General features: G+C 38.8%; 1 protein-coding gene across 3 annotated transcripts; it reads left to right on the forward strand.

Annotated features, from left to right (window-relative positions):
* The first annotated feature begins 481 nt into the window (after nt 1-481).
* Nucleotides 482-23,197, forward strand: itga6a (integrin, alpha 6a). 3 transcript variants are annotated; one of them, XM_008399319.3, is made up of 26 exons: nt 500-874; nt 11,123-11,247; nt 11,347-11,426; nt 11,512-11,764; nt 11,866-11,988; nt 13,256-13,463; nt 14,099-14,292; nt 15,176-15,270; nt 15,954-16,081; nt 16,160-16,246; nt 16,329-16,384; nt 16,469-16,638; nt 16,817-16,960; nt 17,414-17,532; nt 17,793-17,943; nt 18,908-18,994; nt 19,085-19,170; nt 19,586-19,660; nt 19,778-19,880; nt 19,964-20,140; nt 20,242-20,337; nt 20,413-20,520; nt 20,629-20,727; nt 20,829-20,951; nt 21,824-21,960; nt 22,407-22,543. In XM_008399319.3, exons 1-25 carry the CDS (start codon nt 681-683, stop codon nt 21,929-21,931), a joined length of 3,189 nt encoding a protein of 1,062 aa, XP_008397541.2. In that variant the 5' UTR covers nt 500-680; the 3' UTR covers nt 21,932-21,960; nt 22,407-22,543. The 3 variants fall into 3 exon arrangements, with proteins under 3 accessions (XP_008397522.2, XP_008397532.2, XP_008397541.2); XM_008399300.3 differs by lacking the exon at nt 21,824-21,960 and having other exon boundaries at nt 482-874; nt 22,407-23,197; XM_008399310.3 differs by having other exon boundaries at nt 499-874; nt 21,824-22,529.

Consider the following 23,197-nt stretch of genomic DNA (forward strand, 5'->3'; position numbering starts at 1 on the left):
AGAGTTTGGGTTCCTGAGCCACATGTATGAAAAGGATTATTTAGCTGTACTATTTAACATCGGTTACCTGGTGGTTGTCGTCATATTTAGGGTGTGGTTTTCAACTCTAATGCAAGAGCCAGAGAGCCAGACTCTGAACAGAAAGTTTAGCTGATTGAATTGAACAATAGCGATGTTTTTCTAAAAATGGTTAAATGCTAATGAATGAATTTTAGGAATTTTTTTTATTTTTTTGCTTTTCTTTTCTTTTTGATCAGAATTTAGCAATCCAAATAACCAAAAATATGCATATGATCCTTATTTTATTAAAAATATTTTTAAAAATTATTTTATATTGCTGTTTTTCAATAGCACTCAAAACATTTAACCTGGAAACTAATAATAAAATAATTTAGCTCATTACAGGCCCACGTCACTTTGTCATTAATCTGAGTAACTTTTAGAATAAGGTTACTTTTATACGCTTAGTTGTCTTATCATTGAAAAGCACCTGTGGTTTCTATGTTACGAGGTTATTACTGGCCCGGGGTGCGTTTTGACGGCCAAAGGGGGCGCTGTGGAGCATCCACTTAAACAGTCGGCTGCTGTCCTCATTAACAAAGTGAGTGAGGGTGGAAGAGCAGCGGGACCCGCGGGCTCTTGACCTTCTGGACCGCTGGACTAGTGTGGACCTCGCTGCCATGGCGCTGCTGCAGCAGAGAGGACGCTTTGCCGTCCGCGCTGCGCTTTTCCTTCTCTGTCATCTGCTGGAGCCGAGCGGGCTGCGCGCCTTCAACCTGGACACCCGTCATGTCATCAGGAAAGGCGGGGAGCCGGGTTCTCTCTTCGGCTTGTCCCTCGCCTTGCACCAGCAAGTCAATCCGAATAAAGTCTTGTAAGTGTTCACTCTGCTTTTATTTAATTACTCATTGAAACGCGCAGCTCTGGTGTGTGAGGGAGAGAGAGAGAGAGAGACCACCAGTGGGGATAAACGAATTTTAACAATATATAAACATCACTTTAATTTACACGGATAAATATTTGGTTTATATTTACAAATGTCAAAACGTGAGAGATTCTCTGCAGCAGGAGATAATAAAAACCTTTTAAGTTTTATTTTGGTCTAATCCTCTTTCCTTCCTGAAGTTAAACCCACATCAAAGATTTAGTCGATTATGGGCTGTTTCGTTTGGAGGATCTCTGACTTACATCCATCCAACATTTATCATTTTAGACTGAGCTGCAACACATTCATTAAAGCTACAGGAAAAGGTCCCCAATCTCTCAGAGCTCCTTGGTACTTTTGTTTCTACGTTTAGCAGTGATGCGTGAAATGTGAAATGGAAAGCAGGGAAAAGAACAAGCAAGTGGTTTTACAGTGGCTCTAACTGTCATGCAAATGTGTCTGTGAAAGGTTCAAATCAGGGAGCACAGCCAGAGGTGGAACATCTGCTTCTCTTCAGTTTTACACCTATTTTACAGCTTTTTAAAAAAAATTTTATTGTGTGTATTCACCTCAGAGTTTGGATCAAACAGAACAGTTTACTACCAAATTGCTCCCTGGCAAGTAAATCTGACAGCTACACTAGTAAACTTATTTTCAATATCTTGCAGCACTTTAACATCCTGGTTTTCTATTAACTGAATGTAAGGATATCAAAAAGGTTAACTTCAAAATGATCCAATTTTGGCAATTCTCAGGCGTTAGAGGAGAGGAAACATCACTTGTTGACGGCGTAATCTTGTTGGCTGATCTTACTGCCTGTGGGTGATAAGACTCACTGCCCTGTGGAATGTTATCTGACTACTGATTTCACTAATGTAGGAAAGAACAGGCTGAAGATTGTTCTAAGGTGTTTTCTTACAAGGCTTTTGGACAAAGGAAAAATATTTTCAACATTTTTAAGTGAACATAAAAAGAAGCAGTGTGATGTCTCCCAGGTTTGACAGCATGAAGTGATTTAGGCCTGTGGAAGTGATGTTATATTTGTCAGGCAAACAGAGGCCAGAAACATAACACTGGCTTGATAGTTTGCTTTCTGCAGGTAGGAGCAGAGAGCAGAACTGTCTCTTCACAGACTCCTTCAGGAGGAAGCTGCCACAGCGATCTGCTAAAATGCATCTATGTACTGGTTCCATGCAGTACATAGATGTACTGCATGGAACAGTACATCTATGTACTGTTCCATGCAGTACATAGATGCAGACAATTTTGGACACACTAAAATTGTCCAAGTGTGTCCAATTTTACAAAAATAGTAAATAATAAAGAGCTTTAATGTTCCACTTTGTGTCTCGTCGGTCCACAGAATATTTCCTTTAAAGTGTTGAGAGTCATTAAGATGTTATTTTTTAGCAATGTAAGACTCATTTTTTCTTTGGAACTTTTCCATGAATGCCATTTTTGTCCAGTCTCTTTATTACTCATGAACTCTGACCTTAACTGAGTCAAGTGGGATCTGTAATGCTTTAGATGATTTTATATGTTCATTTTGAATGATATGAGTAGTGAGTTAGCTACTGCCTGGAAGGTTTTCTCTCTGTGGTTCAATGGAGCCTTAAAGTATTAGGAATGTCTTGGTAAGTTTGTGAGCTTTCTTTAGATGCTGACCCCAGGATTTGGATACTCGGAGATGTTATGTCCTTGAAATTATATCCTTGCAAGAAATACTTTGTTTTGTTAGCATCATCTGCAGCAAAAAAGTGTATACTTAAAAATTGGAAAGCTATGGAACCTCCAAACCAGAAACACTGGATCAACGAACTGTTGTCATTCTGTACTCCGTAAAAAAAATTTCACTCGGTACGGGGGACATTGGTTAAGTTCAACCTGATTTGGACTCCCTTTTTGGACCTTCTAACCAGATTAGATCCGAGAGACTGATTTGTATTGATCTTTACTGTCTTATTTCAATTCTCACCTTTTAAAAAAAAATTATAATAATTTTTTTCAATATTTTTGTTGAATTTCTTTTCTCTTGACTCTGGCCTTTCAAGAATATGTGATGTGTTAAATATGTTACTGTATCTGTTGTTACATGGAGAGAGGGGGTGGGTTTTATTTTTGAAGTGTTTTCTCAAAAAAAAAAAAAGAAGGTGGTATTGTACATTTGATGTAGATTTTGTATGGCTGAACCTTCTGAATAAATATATCTATACAAAAAAAAAAAGAAAAAAGGAATGTCTTGGTAACCCTTGAAGACCGACAGTGTTAGGTTTATCCTTCAAATAACTCTGAAATTAACACAAGGAAACAAAAACGTGTCATTTGCAAAAGGGGAGACCCGTGTCAGACTTAGCTGCGTCAGACGAGTTAACGCCAACAGCCCAACTCCAACGGGGGCTTGCAGCCCTTCAATATTTATTTACTTCCAGGCGTGTCGTCATAATTCAACAGCACAGGCAAGTACAGGAAAAGGCATTCAATATATGGTGACTCTTAAAGACATTTAAGAGGCGGCGTTTACCCAGGATGTTACCTCTCTTTGTAGAGAGCAGTGAAAGCATCTGCACATTGTCTGGAAACTTCTTTAACAGGAAATTACATCTTGCAGAAGTATAAAAACAGCAGATACATCAGTAAATAAATGGTAAAAAGTATCAATTCCCTATCAGACAGCTTGTCATTTTCTTCAGTTTCTTTTGAGAACTTTCAGCCTACTTCATGTTGTCAGACAGGTTCTATTTAAACCATCTTTTAAAAGATCTACAGGTCTAGCAGTAATCATGTCTGAGTGTGGCGCTTGAAACTGACCTTTAGCTTTTCAAAATAAAGTGATAATTAGGGCTTCATTATCAGCATAATGTGAAAAAACATCCTGCCAAGCAACAGACGTCAATATGAATAATGGGAAGTGTAATACATCTTTGTAACACACGGGATATATGTTAAATAATTTAAATACTTTCTTTGATGAAAAGCAATGCAAGCACAGCATAGTAAATATGAAAACAAGAAGCTGTTATTGTTTTGACATAAATGTTCTTTGACTATATTGACTACTGACAACTCACTTAAAAACACACACACGCACACGCATGCACACACACGCACTCTAGAGCATGTTTATCTGTTAGCATTATGGAGCTGAGAGCTAAGGAAATGTCATGGTGCTCTTGGATTGACTGCTTTGCAAACACCAGCCAATAGCATGTCAAGTAACGCTGCCTAAAAGCCAAAGTCAGGGTTCAAAGGTTTATGCCTGTTGCAAGGTGGTTCTGTGGAAGTCCTTTACCTGACTGAATGCAGCCTGACATCGGAAGATTAGAAAATAAAAGGAGAAGTTGCTTTTCTTCCTTTACACATACCAAATATTAATTATTTACAGTTTTGGACCATGCTATTCATTTTAACACCTGGAGATTTTACATTATCCAACTAGATATAAGCTGTTTAAGTGTAGAAAACAGCTGCCTGCTCAAATAAGACTGAGACAGATAACCGTAGAGACAGATAACCATAGAGACAGATAACCATAGAGACAGATAACCAGAGCTTAGTCAGAATATGGAGAAGTCAGTGGTTATTTTCTGCCCAAATTATTGCTAAATATATAATCACTGTAACATTTATGTATGTTACTTTTACATAGCAAATGGGGCATTTTCAGAAATTTATTTTTAGAAGTGTATTTGAATTCCTCAACATCTAAAACAACAATGTTCGTTGTCCCTTTTCTTGCTTCTTATCTCAAATTAAAAATGTCAGAGTTTTATGTTTGGAAATGCCCTTCTCAAGCTGTTTAGCCATTTATTCTTACAGCCTTTCTCAAAGAGGAGAGCTTTATTACCTCCACTGGAGTCTCTTTTCAGTATGAGTCACATTTTAACCTGTTGTCCATTAACAGGTAAGAAGTATGACAAACTTGACTTTCCTAAGAAATCAGTGTTGCTGCTTAGTCAGCGATGTCTGTCCACTGGCCTTTGTTGAGACTTCGTGGCAACCAGCTGCATCCTCACCTTGGCCATCTGATAATAGATAAGTTGTATCAGCAGATACATATCTGCTGATACAACTTGTATCTGCAAGTTGTATCAGCAGATATGTATCTGTAAGTTGTATCAGCAGATACATATCTGCTGATACAACTTGTATCTGCAAGTTGTATCAGCAGATATGTATCTGTAAGTTGTATCAGCAGATACATATCTGCTGATACAACTTGTATCTGCAAGTTGTATCAGCAGATATATATCTGCTGATCAAGTTGTCTATACAAATTGCAGATACAAGTATGTACAAGCTGATACAAGTTGTCTATTACTGTCCACATCATTGTGGTAAACATCATCCACTGTTGTGTTATTTCTGTTACTCTTATTTTGTACTGCCCACTTCCTGTTGCGACAGCTTAACTTTTCCACTCGCGGGATTAAAAAAGGAGTATCTTATCTCATCTTGTCTTTCTAAATTTTCACCTGATCCATGGACTAATAAGCCAAAAACATGCAGAAGCTCAGCGGAACGAACTGACATGGGTAATGACTAACTCTGCGGTAAAACTTTAAGAAACACTAACTTCATGAAAACCACGTTGCAGCAAAGTACCACGCTCGCCCCATCTGTCTTCTCTGTGCTCGTGTGAACCAAATGTTTGATAATGATTGCTGGCAGCTGCAAATTTCTGCCAGTTTTCACTTCTAGCATTGATGGGATTATTCTAAATCCTTTATGTGAGGAAGGAGACTTTACACAATCCTGCATGCATGCTTTTTTTTTCCTGTAGGAAGGAGATGTGAACATGTGGGTAGCATTCGTCTTATCTCATAGGGAGCCTGTTTAGCTGTTGTACAAAACTCTTAGACATTAAATCTGATAAGGTTTTTATGAGTTTAAATAAAAATCTCACGTTTTTTTAGGTTGTGTTAGGCTGAGTGAAAGAGGATTTCTGATTTACCACAGGAGAAGCAGTCAGATACCTCCTGGATGAACAAGACGTTGAGTAAAATGATCTGGATTCTCTCTGCGAAACCAGAGAAAAAGGCCATTAGAATGGACACGCATGACCATCTGTGACCATGTAACCCGATAGATTCAAGGCATCAGTGAATCATCAACTGAGACATTCCAGTCAAACTTCCCTAGCGATAAGGAAGTTTGACTCAAGGCAGAGAATATAGAAACTTGTGGACTTTATTGCTCAATTGATGTGATGCTGAATATTGGCACCTTCTTCTGTGATGCGTGTCCAGCTGTTTGCAGGTCAGCAGCAGCCAGAGTATTTTGTGTAAAGTGAAATCTGTGAGAACAGCTGTGGAGGCTCCTCTGGCTAAGAGGGTCCAGCTGCGGGAGTCTTGGTGCCCCACGACGTCCTGTGAGGTAACTTAGTGAACCCGTTCCCATTTACCCGCATATTATAAAATATGATCAAAAACAACGTTATCGTGAGTGCATCATTTAAACATCATATCTTAATTTCATCCGGTTGAAAAGGTCTGACTCAAAATGACAGCCTGTGAACAATCATGAAGCTTCTTCTGGTTTCTTCTCCAACCCAACAAAACTTTGCCACAATATTTGACCCAATATTTGGTAAAAACGACCCAAGTCATGTCCCAACAGCAGAAAGTAAAAACTTAGAGGAAATGCCAAGGAGGTTTTTGTGTGCAGAATTGCAATACTGTTATGACAATTATGATGATGCTGTTGGTTAGGATGAACATGTACAATATATAACTCAACGTTCTCTGAATTAGAGAGAAAATTAATTAACATTTAGCTAAAGTCCAAAGAGTGACTTCTAAAAAACCTCCAGGAAGCAATAGAAAATGGTTAATCAAGATTTAAAAGAAATATAATCTTTACTTCCACTGTGCAAAAGCAGATGAGTTTCTGTGTTCGCAGCTTTTTTGTGTGACCTAACACCTGTCACATCAAGTGAACATTTTTTATAATTATTATCACTATACCATATGCAGGTTTTTCTTTGGTCAGCACAGATACCACCAGCAAAGACAGGATTAAACCAATCTAACTGCCTGCTATTAATTATCAACAGCGTATTTTGTCATCACTGCTGCATCTCCAGGTTTTAATGTTTTCTCACAAGGTGGTGGTGCAGTCAGAGGGTTAATAATGATGCTTCGTTTGATTAACTACACTCTCCAAAGTTGCACGAATTTGTAGCGAAAAAGTTATTTGAAAGTACTGAAGTTCCACCTCTTTGTCACGTGGAAAAGTACTTGAATGTTTTCTCTTGCTCGCTGCCTTGTTAGTTCTCAGGTCCACTTTAAATGTTTGTGTTGTGTCGCACATATTTAACTACATTTAAAATGCCTCTCTGGAGTTTTCATGCATGTAGAAAACTCCATGAGTTTTAAATTCATGGAGACTTGCATCTTTAAGCTTTGAGGAGACTGTTTGGCCACATCATTTTTCTCAATATCACACAATGTGATATATTGTTTGTATCTACTATTATTTATTTATTTTTTATTTATTTTTTGAAGAATGTGACTTTTTTTATATTGTGGAGCAGTCACATTGTGATACCAGATTATGATATTGTCTCTTTAATCAGACTTTGATGCAGAAAGGTGCAAATGTGAAATTGGAGCTGGCTGTAAAGTGTCCTGTGGCGTGTTTGCAAACTTCTGGTCCTTGCTGAGCTGACGAGGAGCCACAGCACTGCATCGCAGATCAATAGATGGGTTTGAGAGGAAACAGCAGGGGAACAGGGTGGGCAGGGTTTCCTCTCCCACTTTTGAAGAAATAAACTATTGTGAGTTTCAGAATGGTGAGTTTGGTAACGCTCACATGACTCTGTAGCTTCTCATTTTTAGGTTATTTAATATTTTTTGTGAACTAATTAGATAAGAACAACAACCTGACCTCACTGCTGTTTAATCTTTCAGTTTGACAACCTCCATCTTAAAGCTCTTAAAGCTCACATCGTTGTTTTATGACGTTTACATAGATGTAGGTTTGAACAGTGGATATGAGACTTATAAATATGAATAAATATGAATGGATATTCACAACAAAAGTAATCTGTGGTCCAATACAATCCACCTTACAGTTAGGTTTAACTCCAATTACAAACAGTCCAACAGTCTGTTGTTTAATTTATTACATTGTCATATTTACAAGGTTAAAATATCCGATGAAATATCCAATGATTGAGAGAAACAGCTCCCTTTAATCAATCATCTGCTGCAGTCTGATGCAGGCTGAGCGATCTAAAGGGAGATACAAACAGAACCAGTGAGTCAGAGGTACTTTCTATTGAAATTAAAATAAATGGTACTAATAATTAGAGGTAGATGTTTTGTCTGCCTCCTGGATTGAAACTGAGAGCTGGTTCAGAAGGTGAGGAGCCTTTTAGATGGTCTAGAAATGACGGGTAAACTTTTAGTCTGATACTGAAATTCTCTGAGAGAAAAAAAATACTGAACTTTAAGTTCCTCAATACCAGAAGTAGCCCTGTACATGTTGTAGCTGATTGTTTCATGAACTTTGACAGGAAACACGAGCTAGACTGTGGTTTTACTTTCCACATTTTCACAACTTTGACGTGTCAGTCAGAGGTTTGCTTGACACCTGCCGTCTCAACTTGATTGTGTGAAAGTGCGTCCATATAGGTAGAACTTTACAAGTATGTTTCATTTAGCCATAAATGTCTACCGAGAGACTCCTAAAACCTTCCAAAGTTCTGATCCAAAGTCCAGATGATGTATAACTCCTTGATGTCAAACACCTTTTGAAGAGAAACGAATCCTAAAGAACCATCTATTAAGCCCTTGTGTGTTGATTATCATCTACCCCTCGACCAGTGGCATGAGTCAGCCATGAGACACAGTGTCCTCCTTGTTGGCGCTCTGTGGCAGCTTGAGTTCAGCCTGAGGTTGGACATAATAACTGCATTGTTGAGAAAGCACCAAAATGCATTGTCTACTTCTGACCCACTTTGGGCCGAGCTTCAGCTGACAGATGGCCTCACATTTGGCTCTAAAATACTTTGACACACAGAGGAGTTCATGGTCTACTTAACAACCGAGGCTGCCAAACCATCACCCCTCCACCATCGTGCTTAACAGATGAAATCCTGAGTTCAGTGGGTCTTTTTCTCATCGTACCGTCCAGAATTTTAGTATGATTAAAATGATAACTGAGGTCAGTAAAGGCCAGCAGATGCAACTTTTTGGTTTTTAAGCTTGTCTTTGGGTTAAAAGAAGTTGTCTCTGATGTCATTCCATCCTGGCATTGTGTTAACACAAACACCTGTAAGCTCCAGACTTGTCACAGGATGAAAATCCAGATTTTGGGGGCATGTGAGCTCCTGCAAACTTAATTAATTCTCTGCAATTACCAGCTGTTTTCAGGTTGCTGTGTTAGAGTTTCTTTGTACTAGAAGACGCTGTTTATCATGCACTGCAAAAGCTCAAAATCTTAACAATTTTGGTCTAGTTTTTAGTGAAAAAAAAGTTTTTAGTTTTTGTCTTATTTTAGTAAACTTAAAATAAGACAAAGCTAGCTCATAAATAGCTTTTCAGCAAGATATAGGAGCTTGAATGGAGTCAATAATCCTTTAACAGTGATGAAAAAAAATACTTGATGCAGATTATTTCACTTATAACATGGGACAAATATCTTGTTATAAGTGAAATAATCTGCCAGTGGAATTAGTACTAGAAACTAGACCAAAATTACTTGCTAAGATTTTCGTGTTTTTGCAGTGTGGGGGAACAACTCATATGCTGACACTATTTGAATTGAACCTTGCCATTATTCAGGCGATAACACTAGATGATGATTTACATAATCAAAGTCATTCAGTCGGCAGCCTTTGATTTGGCTGCTACTGTCTAAGATGCAGCTGAAGCAACAAAGGTGTACTTAGTTTTTTTCTGTAAGTGTACTATTTATGCAAATAAAAAGGTTTTGATGTGTCGAAATTTATGGACAAAAATAGAATAAAAGCTCTTGCATGTAATCATTTTTTTTGTGTTCCTCTCAAATGGGCTTGAATAATTTATAGTTTTTGCTGATCAGAATATCAGGAAAATGTTTTAGTCTTAATTGTCCTTTTGTTAATTTGACTGATATTTTTGGGAAGTTTGGGCTTTTGCTGCATATGTTTTGTTCCTTTTTATTGCAATATTTGTGTTGAAGATAATAGCTTTGACTATTATCTTCTTTATGAACAGTTCTGTATTAGTTATGTCTTTGTCGATCTGTTTTTTCTTCTGATGTGCTTTGAACAAATGAACTTGATTGTGAGATTGCTGAAAGGAAACTGCGTCAGTTCCTCTCAGCAGGTGTTTCATACCTCAGGGAGGTATGCAACACAGGTCGCTTCATGGAAATGAAAAGGGATGTTGTGGCTTAACAGAAAGTGTGTGTGAAACAGTAGCCTGACAGGATGCCGCTGTTGTTTCATTTTTGACAGTCGCAGTTGTGGACAAGGGTGACTTAACACCCAGACAAATGAGTGTGAGAGATTGGTTTGCTGATCATTTTCTTTTAGTTTAGTAAACGGTGTTAGGACAGACAAAAATAAATTAAAATTCTAATTATATTCTGTTTTCTCGGCATGCTTGCTGTCATTGTTACTGTTAATATGAACAAAATGTTCCATCTACAACAGTGGTTCTTAACCTGGGTTCGATCGAACCCCAGGGGTTCGGTGAGTCGGTCTCAGGGGTTAGTGGATTACGTTACATTGCTTAGCCAATCAGAGCTGCGGAGGAGCACTGATTGAAGGAGTTCCACTCTCAGCATGGATTTGAACTTGTGTCTTTAATTACTTCAGCAAAGCTCAGTTTTTTTTACCAAATTCTATAGTCTAAATCTACTCCTTAGTCGCATCTTTTCGGGGTTGCTACTGCCTCTAGTGGTGTGGGGGTGGTTACACAGCTAATATAATTACATTACTAAATCAGAATACCGCAAAGTATTTTGTGTTTCGGGGGAGGGGGAGTGGGGTTGGAATAAGAAGGGTTCGGTGAATGCGCATATGCAACTGGGGGGTTCGGTACCTCAAAAAAGGTTAAGAACCACTGATCCACAACAAGACACTTCGGTGGAGGCTTTCTGAGAAGTGTGTATTTGATTGTGATGGAATCTCAAGTGCAGCGTTGTGATGGTGGAAGCTAGCGTGCGGTCTTTGACGTAAAATGTTTTGTTGTGTTTTTGTTTTCTCAGGTTACTGATTGGCGCCCCGAGAGCCAAGGCTTTAAAAAAACAAATATCCAGGGTGACTGGGGGCCTTTTTAAGTGTGAAATCTCTGAGTCTGATAATTGTGAGCGCGTTGAGTTTGATAATGACGGTGAGAAACCAATCGACCTGCCTACGTACCTACTATCCCACCTGCCTGTTTGAATAACACAAGTCTTGTTTCTTTCCCTTGGGTTGCCTCAACTGAAAGAGGATCCAAGGCAGGAGAGTAAGGAGGACCAGTGGATGGGTGTGTCTGTGCAGAGTCAGGGACGCGGGGGAAAGGTTGTGGTACGTCACAACACATTTTCGTACCATTGCTCTCTGTGTCTTCTTATTGCTCTGCGTAGCTGAATTCTGGATGATGCCGTTTCAGACGTGTGCGCATCGATATCAAAAGCATCGCTCAGGATCCCAGTCTGTCCTCGGGCGCTGTTACGTCTTCAGTCAGGATTTGACAATCAACTTGTTGGATGATATGGACGGAGGTGACTGGAAATTTTGTGAAGGCAGAGATGGAGAAACAGACCATGCACGGTATGGAGTCTGTCAACAAGGTCTGGGGGTCACCTTCACCAAGGACTACCATTATGTGCTGTTTGGAGCCCCAGGAGCAAGAAACTGGAAAGGTCATTATCATTATATATTCCTTGGACTGTTTTTTATTTTAATCATTTTTCAGCACGCAGTGTTGTTGCATGAACATTTTGCACTCCGAAATTCTTTCCAGGGATGTTACGAGTGGAACAAAAAAATATCACGTTGATTGAAAGGGAAATATTTCACGATGGACCGTATGAGTTTGAAAACGATAAACAGCCCAACAGCTCTGTGCCTGCCAACAGCTACCTTGGTGAGTTTTGTTTTTTTTTTTTTTACCAACAAAACAGACTGTACATAATGTCTGTGTATCACTTGGGCTACTTTGCAATGACAGTTTCCGACTATTTGCTGCAAAACATGAAGTGTTAACATATATCATACCAAGGGTTTTACATAAGATGTACAATAAAATGCTTCCTCTCAAACAACTTACAAGATCACAAGTCATAGCAGCAGCCAACGTGTGTGTGTGGGCCCCATGTCTGGATGGAGACTAGCTTATGGATTGACTAATACAACCTGTATTGGGAAAATCCGCCTCCAAAATGCATAAATTTAGGACATCCCATGGCAGCCTGTGTGTTTGTGTAACATGTCTGGGCATAGACTAGAACAGAGGTTCCCAAACTGTGGGGCGCGCCCCCTAGGGGTGGGGAGGGGGGGGGGGTTCATTGCCGGGGGGGCGCGGGAAGCCGTCCGGATGAAAAAGAAAAAAAAAAAAACGAACGCTGTGTGCGCTGGGTTTTTACCTTAGAATAGCCAACTCTCTGTTATTCTTCTGTCAATTTGATACAGTAGGGGCTTCCACACTTCCCATATCTGTGTCCTATGTCACTTTTATCAGCAGTTAAATCTGTTTAGTCGTGGTAACCTGTTTTTCCGAGCCGCCTTTAAACGCAACATGAGCGCTAAGACACTCGCGCTGGGTTTACACCTGTGCGGCAATGAAGGAGACCTGCTGCTGCTGTGCGGAGCTGCGCAGGTTTGTTAGAATCATGGCAGTAAACCAGCAAAACGCAAAGAACTTTTCACAGTTTTTCACCAAACTAACCGACTGTTGGGTAAAGCTGTTGGATGCAGGTAATGCTAGCTAAAAAATGACTAGCTAATATCAATATAGCACCTTAAGCTTGTTAACAAGTAGCCTGTGGGGTTCCGATGTTGTTGTCTATGTTCAGCTACGTACATTCATTTTGCCCCTCCCTCACAGGGAGGGGGGGAGTCTCTAAGAATCCTCTCTCCCCCCACCCATCACACGCATCGTTCAACCAGACAGCCATTTGTAATTCATAGGGGGGCATAAAATGTTTGGAAATCACTGGGGGGCGCAAGAGAAAAAGTTTGGGAACCACTGGACTAGAAACAGGAAGAGGTAGAGCAGAAACAACTGAGGTCTGTGTCAAACTGTGGGTTGAAATGATGTCAGTTTCAATGAGATAATGTGTAATTACCGTCTGTTTTTTCCATTCTCCTTACAAGCTAATAGTTTTTGCTCTATATTGCCGTTTCAACTAAAGGGTTCTCTCTGGACACCGGGCACCACATCATGAAGAGCCGTAACCTGACCGTGGTGGCTGGAGCACCGAGGGCCAATCACAAGGGACTTGTAGTCCTGCTGAAGAAAGAGTCTGTCGAGCAACTCGTAGTCGAGCAACTTCTGCACGGGCAGGGACTGGCATCCTCATTTGGATACGACGTGGCTGTGGTCGACCTGAATGGTGATGGGTAGGGAACGTTTGTCTGAGGAGAAAAACTTTTTTTGTCAGTATAGCTTATACCAGTTACAAAACTTGAAATTAAGTTAAGTTGTTGGATTCATTTGTGACCTTCAGCTGACGCCTTAGTTTCCATATCGGCTACAAAGGAAGTATGATCATTGTATATGACAACAGGTAGATTCCCCAAACCAGAAATTTCTCAAAAATTTAAGAAGTTGAAATTAGTCAGGGAGGCTGTAAAGACAATAGCACTAGAGGAAATCAGGAATTTCCAATAAGTGCTGGTGGTGCGCCTGTATAGAGCCTGCAAGACAGAATTATTTTGTTCCAATTAAAACATTCAAGCCTGGATAAAATCCTCCAAAATCTTCCATTGCTGAATGTGTTATGGTCTGATGAATCCAAATTGGATAGTTTGGTTTAAAATTAAAAATTTGTCACAGAAGGAGCCTTTTTCCTAGAGTGAGCTACGGTGGAGGCACCATCATGCTCTGGGGTTCCTTTTACTCAGAAAGAACTGACAGGCCCAAGTTTTGGCCTAAAACTTTTCATCACTTAAGGATTACATCAGATGAGGAAAATTCTCCTGTAATCGTTGAGGGTGCCTATATTGTGTCTCTATATTTTCTGTACATGATTTAGATGGCAAGACGTTGTCGTGGGAGCCCCTTTCTTCTACATGAAGGACACAGACATCGGTGGAGCCGTTTATGTTTATATCAACAAAGCAGGACAGTGGGATAATGTAACTCCGATCCGCCTGAATGGGACCAAAGATTCAATGTTCGGACTGGCAGTGGAAAACATCGGAGACGTCAATCAGGACTCATTTAATGGTAATTTATCCGCTTTGAAACATAAATCTTGTTTTTAGGCATTTCGCACCTGCTGACTGATTTTTCAAAGCTATCAAGAAGAGAGTAAAACCCCAATTAATTAGGAAAATCTGTTGGCCCGACATTTATCAGTTATGCACTTAAGAAATCTGGTCTGTATAGAAGAGAGACAGTGAAAGAAGCTGCATTTAAAATTGTTGAGGCTTAAGATAGACTAATTGACAGCTAATGACAAGAGCCAGCTCCCCCACTACTATGGTAGGATGAATCTGACACTGCACACCATCCTAAATGTGCAGCCAGACCCTTGAAACATGGTGGTAGCAGCATCATGCTTTGGGTATGCTTTTCTTTTGCAACAAGATGGTCATACTTTATTGGGATTCTTAGAGCCAAATACAGGACAGTCATGAAAAACTTAGCAAAACTTGAAAACTGGTCATATCGCCTCTCTTCATTCAGTCAGAGATTGAGATGCTTTAAAAAGAAAAATGGACAAATATTTTAATCTAGATGTGCAAAGCTGGCGGAGACATACCCCAGTAGATTTGGTGAACAAAAGGTGCTTCTGTAAAATATTGATTCAGGAGTGGAATACGGTAATGCAGGACACTTGAATTTATACCATCATTGTTTTTTCCACTTTGAAATGCTGTGCTTTAATGGGTTGGCATTGGTCTGTCACATTAATCCCTGTTAAATACACAGAAGTTGTTCTTAAAATGTTACAAAATGTCAAGGCCCAGTTTAGAAGTGAAAGCTGGACAAATGGCATCCTGTTAGTACGCAATAGGGACATGAATCTGCGAAGGAGTGAACAAACCTTTTCAATCTCAGCAGCTAGAGTGTATAAATAATCAGCAATGCTTTAATACCTGTGCAGATATTGCAGTTGGAGCTCCACAGGACGATGAGGGGGCAGGAAGAGTCTACATTTATCATGGATCTGCACAAGGGATTAAAACAACTCCTGCACAGGTCGGTTCTAATGACACTTTGTTTTAGGATCTTCCTTTTTGTGTTGTGGATTACATGTGTACCTCTGTTGAAAGCTGAACAAGTTGGATGTGACCGCTCAAGGGACTTGAAAGCAACTTTTAGCTTGTTATTTTAAACTTAAAGACGAGTTTGAATTCATGTGAACAGATACTCTCTATTTTGGACTGTGGCTACCAATGAATGCATCATTTCAGTGACGTTGTTATATATGCATGGGTTGTTTGTCGCTGTGGTTTCTCAGTTCTCTGTTTTTTCTCTCTCTTTCTGCAAGCGTAAAGCAGACTAGGGTTTTGTATTCTCTTTATTCTTCTTCCTTTCCTCTACTCTTATCTATCTTCTTTCCCTTTTAACTTTTTGTCCCACGTTCTCTCTTTTTCATTATATCTATCAACTATATATCAAGTGGAGCATTCTAGCTTTTGCTGTAATACTCCACTTGTGAAAGTAAACATGTTGGGATTCTTCTCGACACTCGGACAACAATTCTGAATCCAGATATTAATTCTTTATGTCACCATAAGCAAATTTTAATTGTAACTTTAAGTGATATATTTTACTCCCAGCAGTTAAACTAATCCTGATGCGACAAGTATTACCACTGTACGGGTTCTGGTTCATTTTTCCTCTCATTATTCTCTAAAATCTCTTCTTCTTAATTTCAGATCCTTTCAGGCGAAGAGCACAGCCTTCGATATTTTGGATATTCTCTGGCAGGAAACATGGACCTGGATGGTAACTCTTATCCAGACCTAGCTGTAGGTTCTCTGTCAGATGCAGCTTTCATTTACAGGTAAACATGGAGGAAGAGGAGAGTAAATGAAGATTTCACTGTTGTCTTTTATTCTTTAATTGAACTACCTTCTTCCAGGGCAAGACCAGTTGTTAACATCAGGACAAACGTTACGGTTTCTCCTGAGGAAATTGACCTCGGTGTTGGCTGTGATTCCAGTTTTTGGTGGGTCTTCAGATGCTCTTGCACTCAAACAGACCCTGCAGACAGGATGTTCCGTTTGTTAATTTTCCCTTTTTACCATTAGCTTCACTGTGACAGCATGCTTCAACTACACAGCGAGGTCCTACAACAAGAGGCTCAGTGAGTACAAAAAAAAAAAAAAACTTTCATGCTGCACAGATGTTTACTAGTTTTAATAACATCTGATTACATTTTATCCTGCAGCAATCAGCTTCTCCATACAAGCAGATGGAGAACGCAGGAAACAAGGACTGAACTCCAGAGTGATTTTTCTGACTAAGACTCATCCTGAATCAGATGTCCAGTTTAATGGCACCTTGGAGCTCCAGAACCAAAACGCAGGACAGTGTGTCAGTATAAACGTCGGGCTTAAGGTAAATCACAACTGTCAGATTTTAATTGGCTTGAACCTGAAAGATATAATCAGTAAAAATACGTAGGTCTGAATACCAAAAGATCGTTGTCAGTTTGACTTTTTTTGTTACTGGCTGATGTGTTTAAACAGGAAAATATTCAACTTATTCAACTTATAACTGTGCTGCATTTGCACAGGACAACATTAAGGACAAGATGCGCAGCGTTGTCATTGAAGTTTCTGCAGAAATCATCAAAGCAAAACCCCAAAAAGCAGGAAATGGTCTACCTCAGCTAATGCCAGTTTTAGACGCCACCCAGCCAAGACAAACCGTCGCAGAGGTGAAAAGTCACATTTCAGTTTTAACCGTGTCTTGCAAAATTAATCACATCAGTTCAGTTATTTATATTTTATCATTTTACATCCATCAAGTTCAAGTAATTGTACTGGGATTGTATGTGATAGACGAACACAAAGTGGTAACTTTTTGAAGTACTGTAAATAGAGTCCACCGGTGTGTAATTCAGTCTCAGGTTCTCCAACGTCATACAGCACTGATGTTGAAAGAATGTGCAAACAAGAAAATTATGAGAGAGTCAGTGTAAAGTCTGACTTTTATGGAAGAGCTGCAAGAAGAAAATCATTGTGCAAAGACAGAAGAATAAAATGCAAAACATGTGTTGTGTTATGTTATGCGACAAACGTGAAAAAGCTGAGTACTTTTTCATACCAGGTTGTGGAAGATGACATTTTTATTTTGTTAGTGACATCTTGTTTTTGGTTTATTGTTGCAGGTAAACTTTGTAAAGGAGGGATGCAAAAATAAAAAGATTTGTTTCAGCAATTTAAAAATGGACAACAGTCTGCACTACAAACCAATGAGCAAGGATGAATTCACCCCGTTAGACAAAAGGTTCATATAAAAATGTTGTATTGTTAAAAAACATAATAATGTAAAATTATTTCATGGTAATTGTTTGCAAATCCAATTAGAATTTAAGACAAAGCTCTGAGCTTGAGTTTATTTACTGCAGTAAAAAAAAAATCTTATTTTCTTTTAGTTACTATAAGTGCTTTGTCTACATTGGATAAGATTTTGAGCTGCTAAATGTGAATTTATGTTAGAAATGTTGTTTTCTCAAAGCTGATTCTTAGGTTTGTGTATCTCTACAGTGCACTTAATATCCCAGAGTTTAGACTGACTTACGAGACAAAGGCCTTGGCTGTGAAGGTGACTGTGACCAATGAAAATGGCGACGATGCCTTTGAAGCAAAGCTTGTGGGGAAATTCCCAGAAATCCTGTCGTATTCTGGGGTTCGATCTGTGAGTACGAGTCCAGAGTGAGAACTTTACAACACAGCGGCACAGGCATGACAAGCAGTAGGACGTTTTTCAATGTGATCTCACTATATGTGGTCACGTTTTTACAAAATGTCTTGAATTTTGAATAGGGGTGGAAGACATATAATCTACATGCATGCTCAGTAAATCAAATTTTAAACACTCCTTCAAACTATTGTGTATCTGCTTTTTGTGTCAATGCCATAGAAAGACATGAAAATAATGAACAATCATGCTCCAGCATCACTTTGGTGTCTTGACACTATTGCATGCAGAACTTGATCACAAGATATGTTTAAAAATGTGGTAAATTTCACAGCCATCAAAGCCAGTGTATGTCGCTCATGTGTACCACTGATTGTCAACGCAACAGCAACTCAACTATTGCACCATTGACGCAAAACTTCTATCAATTAATCTCACTCCAAGTTATGCAGATTCTTTGTGTGGTGTGTGGTGAAGATTTTGCTCACCTCGGCATGTCTGTTGCTTGGAACTAAAAGTGAAACAAACGACCCTACCCACCGTTTTGATAAATTTGACTTTTCTAACCACTTGGGGGATTCTCATAGAGCAAAGACAATGTGCCCCTGTCCTGATGCAGCAGAACACTGCTTGACCTAAAACATGATAAGCAAAGTCATGAGCTAACTTCATGTTCTACAAAATTAATTTCACATGTTTAGACGTGTGTAATGTAGTATCCTCCATGCCAGCATGGATGGAAAATATGTCAAACGAGTCGATGCAGAAGCCTTATTTAAGTCTTTCAGACAAAGGGCAGATAGCATGTAATGTGAAGGGGATGTTGTGCTTTGAGATCTCCAACTTTATAGTGAAACGGAACTATTTTTATCTTGGGAATTTTAATTGAATAGAATTTGCTTGGTCAAAACCTGCTTGGATGCGAGTGTTGTTTAAATTTTTTTTTCTTCTTCTTTTTTAGCCAAACAATCAGATCCTCTGTACTGCCAACCATAATGGATCTGAAGCAGAGTGTGAGCTGGGAAACCCATTTAAGAGCAACTCAAAGGTAAACATATGAACTTTTAAGAGTTACTTGACAAGTTAGAGCTACTTTAAGGTGAGATGTGTTTTTCTTTTTGTTTGTTTTTTACACAAGGTCATGTTTCACATCATTCTGAGCGCTGCACACAATGCTGTAAAACTCAGCACCACTGAATTTGAGATTGAGCTGCATCTCCAAACGTAAGTGAACTGTTCATTTCAATAGATGGACTTTTAAGTATTGCAGTGATAAACTGTATGATGTTACCTGGAAAACAGGATGTTATAGATGACTATTCGGGCCACTTTAATATTCAGAAATGGAGTAAAAAGTGTTTCCTTTTGAATAACTTCTTACATCTGTATTACTTTTTATTTAGCTTTCAAATATCTCACAAATAGTAAAAAAAAGGGTTCACTCAGTAGCAGCTTTCTTACTGAAGATATGGTACATTCATGTTTAAGTTTCTAGTTCTAATTGAGCTGAAAACGGACTGATTTCTTTGTAAATCTCTATAATTAACTATTAATATGTTTGTTTTTTAACTGTACTTTTTAACCAAACATGTTGTTACTTATAGCTGTCTTTTGATAAAATTGTATTCTTCTTGTTTAGGACAAGTTCTCAAAATATTCCCGCTGTGAAAATAAAGAGCAAAGTGATAACTGAAGTCCCTTTGATATTGAGTGGGTAGGTACATTGATGCTGATTATATATATATATATATATATTATATATATATATATATATATATATATAGTGTGTGTGTGTGTACTCAGTTTATATATTTTTCTATTGCCCCATCAGTGAAGCCAAACCAAGACAGGTTTCCTTTGGAGGTGTTGTGAGAGCAGAAACTGCAATGAAAACAGAAGAGGACGCTGGAAGTTTGATTAATTTTACATTTAGGGTGAGTTTAAACTCATGTAAGAAGATTCATTCTTGTTCTAAGTGTTCTATTCAGGAGCTGGGCCATCTGAATTTCTCCTCCAGATAAGTAACTTGTGGACGCCTTCGATCTCTCCTCTTCCCCTCACTCTACACATTCATTGGCCCAGAGACAATAAAAACGGGAAATGGCTTCTGTACTTGGTGAAGGTCACATCTCACGGACCTGAGAAAATCGCCTGCTCTCCTCAATCTGAAATTCACTCTCTCAAAAACATTTGGGTTGGTATTTCTGAGAATTTGGTGTTAAAACAATGTTATTTTCAGCTCAAATATCCCAGCTTTGTTCTGTGCTGGTTTAACATGAATAAATGTGATTTCAGGAGAGATCTCCTTCCCTGACGAAACAGGAAATTGTGAAAAAAGAAAGAAAACTTGGTGGCAAAATTGCTTTTCATTCAAGCAGTAATAAAGTTTTGGTGAGTTGATTGAAATATGCTTTGTTTTAAACATGCAGATGTGCAGCGCTTATAGGTTTGTCTCCTTTTTTGCAGTCCTGTGAGAAGGAAAGCAAATGTGTGGTGCTAAAGTGCCCTCTGCAGGGGATTAATGGTACTACAGTTGAGCTGAGATCTCGTTTGTGGAACTCCACCTTCATCGAGGTAACAAATTGTAGTTTTTATCGCCTCTTTTTTCCCATCAAGAGTGGGTCAGTGTAATGATGGCGGCCCAGATTGATTATTAAAGCTCTTGATTCTGTTTTTACACAGGAATACGCTTCCTTTCCAACCACAACTTTAGTTGTGAAGGCTTCACTTGTACTTGAGTCTCAGGCTCCGAACATTATCCTAAAATCTCCTGACTTTACTGTAAGCACTTCATCAGCTGAATGGAAATATTAACCTCAGCAGTCTTGATCTAAATCCCCTGGAGTCATCTGGTGTTTTTTGTCTTGACGTTGTGTTTTTAGGTGACGGTGCCCGTGTCCCCGGACAGCGACGTGGCTCAGTTCGGAGTTCCCTGGTGGATCATTCTGATAGCGGTTCTGGCAGGAATCTTGATTTTGGCATTGATGGTTTTTCTGTTGTGGAAGGTGAGCGAAAAGCACAAATTAGATGCAAATAAGGCATTAACATCAACTAATTGTCTTTAATATTTGATTGATTCCACACACTATGTTGAATCACCAAAGTAGATGACTGTATGGGTTGTGTCTGGTGAGGAGCAGGATGTCATGTCTAAAAAAAAGAAAGATTTAATTTATTGAAAACTGATGAAAAATGCATACGCTGACATAAAATATTGGTTGGTTGGGTTCTTCTTAATGTTTCTACATCGGAAACTTTGATGTCAAATATCAGCATTTAGTGATAGTGATAGTGTTTTGATGTAGTGTTAAAAGTTCAGGCATGAAGCAACGCTGTATTTGTTTGTGACACAAAATCCTGATAAAAAAAACAAGCAAAAAAACACTGAAGTTTTTCTAATGTGACAAAATATGAAAAACGCTGAAGTGGTATCATTAGTTTTTCAAGGCAAAGCAACCAAACAGGGCATACCTCATAAATCTATGTGCTGTAAATAAAGAGATGTTTATTACTTATCAAGTGCTTCTGATGTTACTGCTGAGGGATTTATAGTGCAAAGTGTCAGGAAAAGCAGCATAAAACATGTTAAATTAGTTGGCACCTCATGAGCATCTTGTAGGAACAACTCTCTCAACTAACTGATCTCTAATAGTTTTGAGCTCCAACACTCATTTGCATTGTTGTAGTTTGATTAACATTCTCTCAATTAATGTGCAATACAATCCTTTTTTTTTTTTAAAGAACCTAAAATAAACTGAGCTTAATATTAAAAACTGAAATCTGGAAGAAAAGAAATGTGAGTTTAGATTGAAAAAGTCGTAAAACATTCAGTGGATGATGACGCGCCTAACCTTTGCCCACCCTTCTCCCTCTTCAGTGCGGTTTCTTCAAGAGACCGACTAGAGAACAATACAATGCTGCGTATCACAAGGCAGAGATCCACGTTCAGCCCTCTGACAAAGACAAACTCTCTGATGAAGCCTGATTCCCTCTCTCTCTCTCTCTGATCAGGGGGTAAAGTCGGCATGAAGTGTGATTATTACCGCAGCTGCTAACGAGCTTCGCTTTCCCAGCCAAACCCGCTGACCTAATGCAGAAACTCTCAATCAGACACATATTGTACTGAGCCTGAAGATGAGAGTCATTTGGAGGCTTTTGCTTAGAGGAACTTTCTGCCTAACGTCAGCAGAAAAGAGACATCTTTTTCTTCTGTGTGAGAGTAGCAGCTTGTGCTCAGTAATTAGATCGTTTTTTTTGGGTTTTTTTTTCAAATGTGTGTCTGTGTTCTGCCAAGAAATGCTTCGGTGTGTGTCCGTGTGCAGCGCTGTTCTCTGCAGGCCGCTTTTCCTGACCTTTTCTGCAAAGCAAAAGCTGCGAAGCATGTTTAACCATCTTGCACTCGCCTCCTTTATTTATCACCTTTGAAGAACGTCTCGTTTAAATCTCGTCTCTCCCACCAGTGCGGCTTCTTCAGACGCTCCAAACAAGACGACAGCATACCTCGCTACCACGCTGTGCGGATAAAAAAGGAAACTCTGGGCTACGTCGACGGAAAAATGAAACCTGGTGCTTTAGAAAAGAAGCAGTGGATGACGACGTGGATCGACGACGACGATTATTCGTGAATGTTTATTTCTTTCTACAAACTGGTTGGATTAGAGCCACTGAACTTTAATGTTTCTTGAGTGTGTGAATAGAGTGCTTTTATTTTAAATTGGAATTGAATTTACACGCTGTATAAAGACATTTTTTTTTCTTTTGCTGTATATATTGAAATATTTCTGCACATTTTGTATTTATTTTTTTTATATGAAAATAGCCATAAAACCAAAAGCTTTTTGGTTTACTGCTGTTTCTGGAGCTGTACTGTCTTTTTTTTTTTTTTTTTTTTATAAACCTCAAACTATGAAAAGAAGGTACAACCAGCTCACTTTCTGTAACATGAATTTAAACATCTCAATTTCTACTTTGAGAACTTTTTATTACAAACCTTCCCTTTTGACGCATCTTAGGTACAACATCAGGTGAAAAAATTAAATGATGAAAGCATAATTTGTAACGAGCTCAGGATAATCCTCACCTTGTTATCTTCTGGTAGCAATCACTGGACTGTAGATCACCACTGAGGCGAATCTTTTTGAGGAATTCAAAGGGAAGATGTTAAAAAAGCAACAACTGTACTTTTTTTTTAATAATGTGTGTTATAAGTTCAATTGAGTAAAAAAAATCAAATTAAAACAATTGAAGACCA

Source organism: Poecilia reticulata, chromosome 2 (assembly GCF_904066995.2).
Source record: "Poecilia reticulata chromosome 2, P_reticulata-male-v2, whole genome shotgun sequence".
NCBI classification, from domain to species: Eukaryota; Metazoa; Chordata; class Actinopteri; order Cyprinodontiformes; family Poeciliidae; genus Poecilia; species Poecilia reticulata.

What these genes read in the sequence shown, in the direction of transcription:
- itga6a (XM_008399300.3), top strand. Translation starts at nt 681, where the DNA reads ATGGCGCTGCTGCAGCAGAGAGGACGCTTTGCCGTCCGCGCTGCGCTT. An exon ending in CGTATTCTGGGGTTCGATCT is followed by an intron (nt 17,944 to 18,907) that starts GTGAGTACGAGT and finishes CTTCTTTTTTAG; the next exon opens with CCAAACAATCAGATCCTCTG. An exon ending in GTCCCTTTGATATTGAGTGG is followed by an intron (nt 19,661 to 19,777) that starts GTAGGTACATTG and finishes TTGCCCCATCAG; the next exon opens with TGAAGCCAAACCAAGACAGG.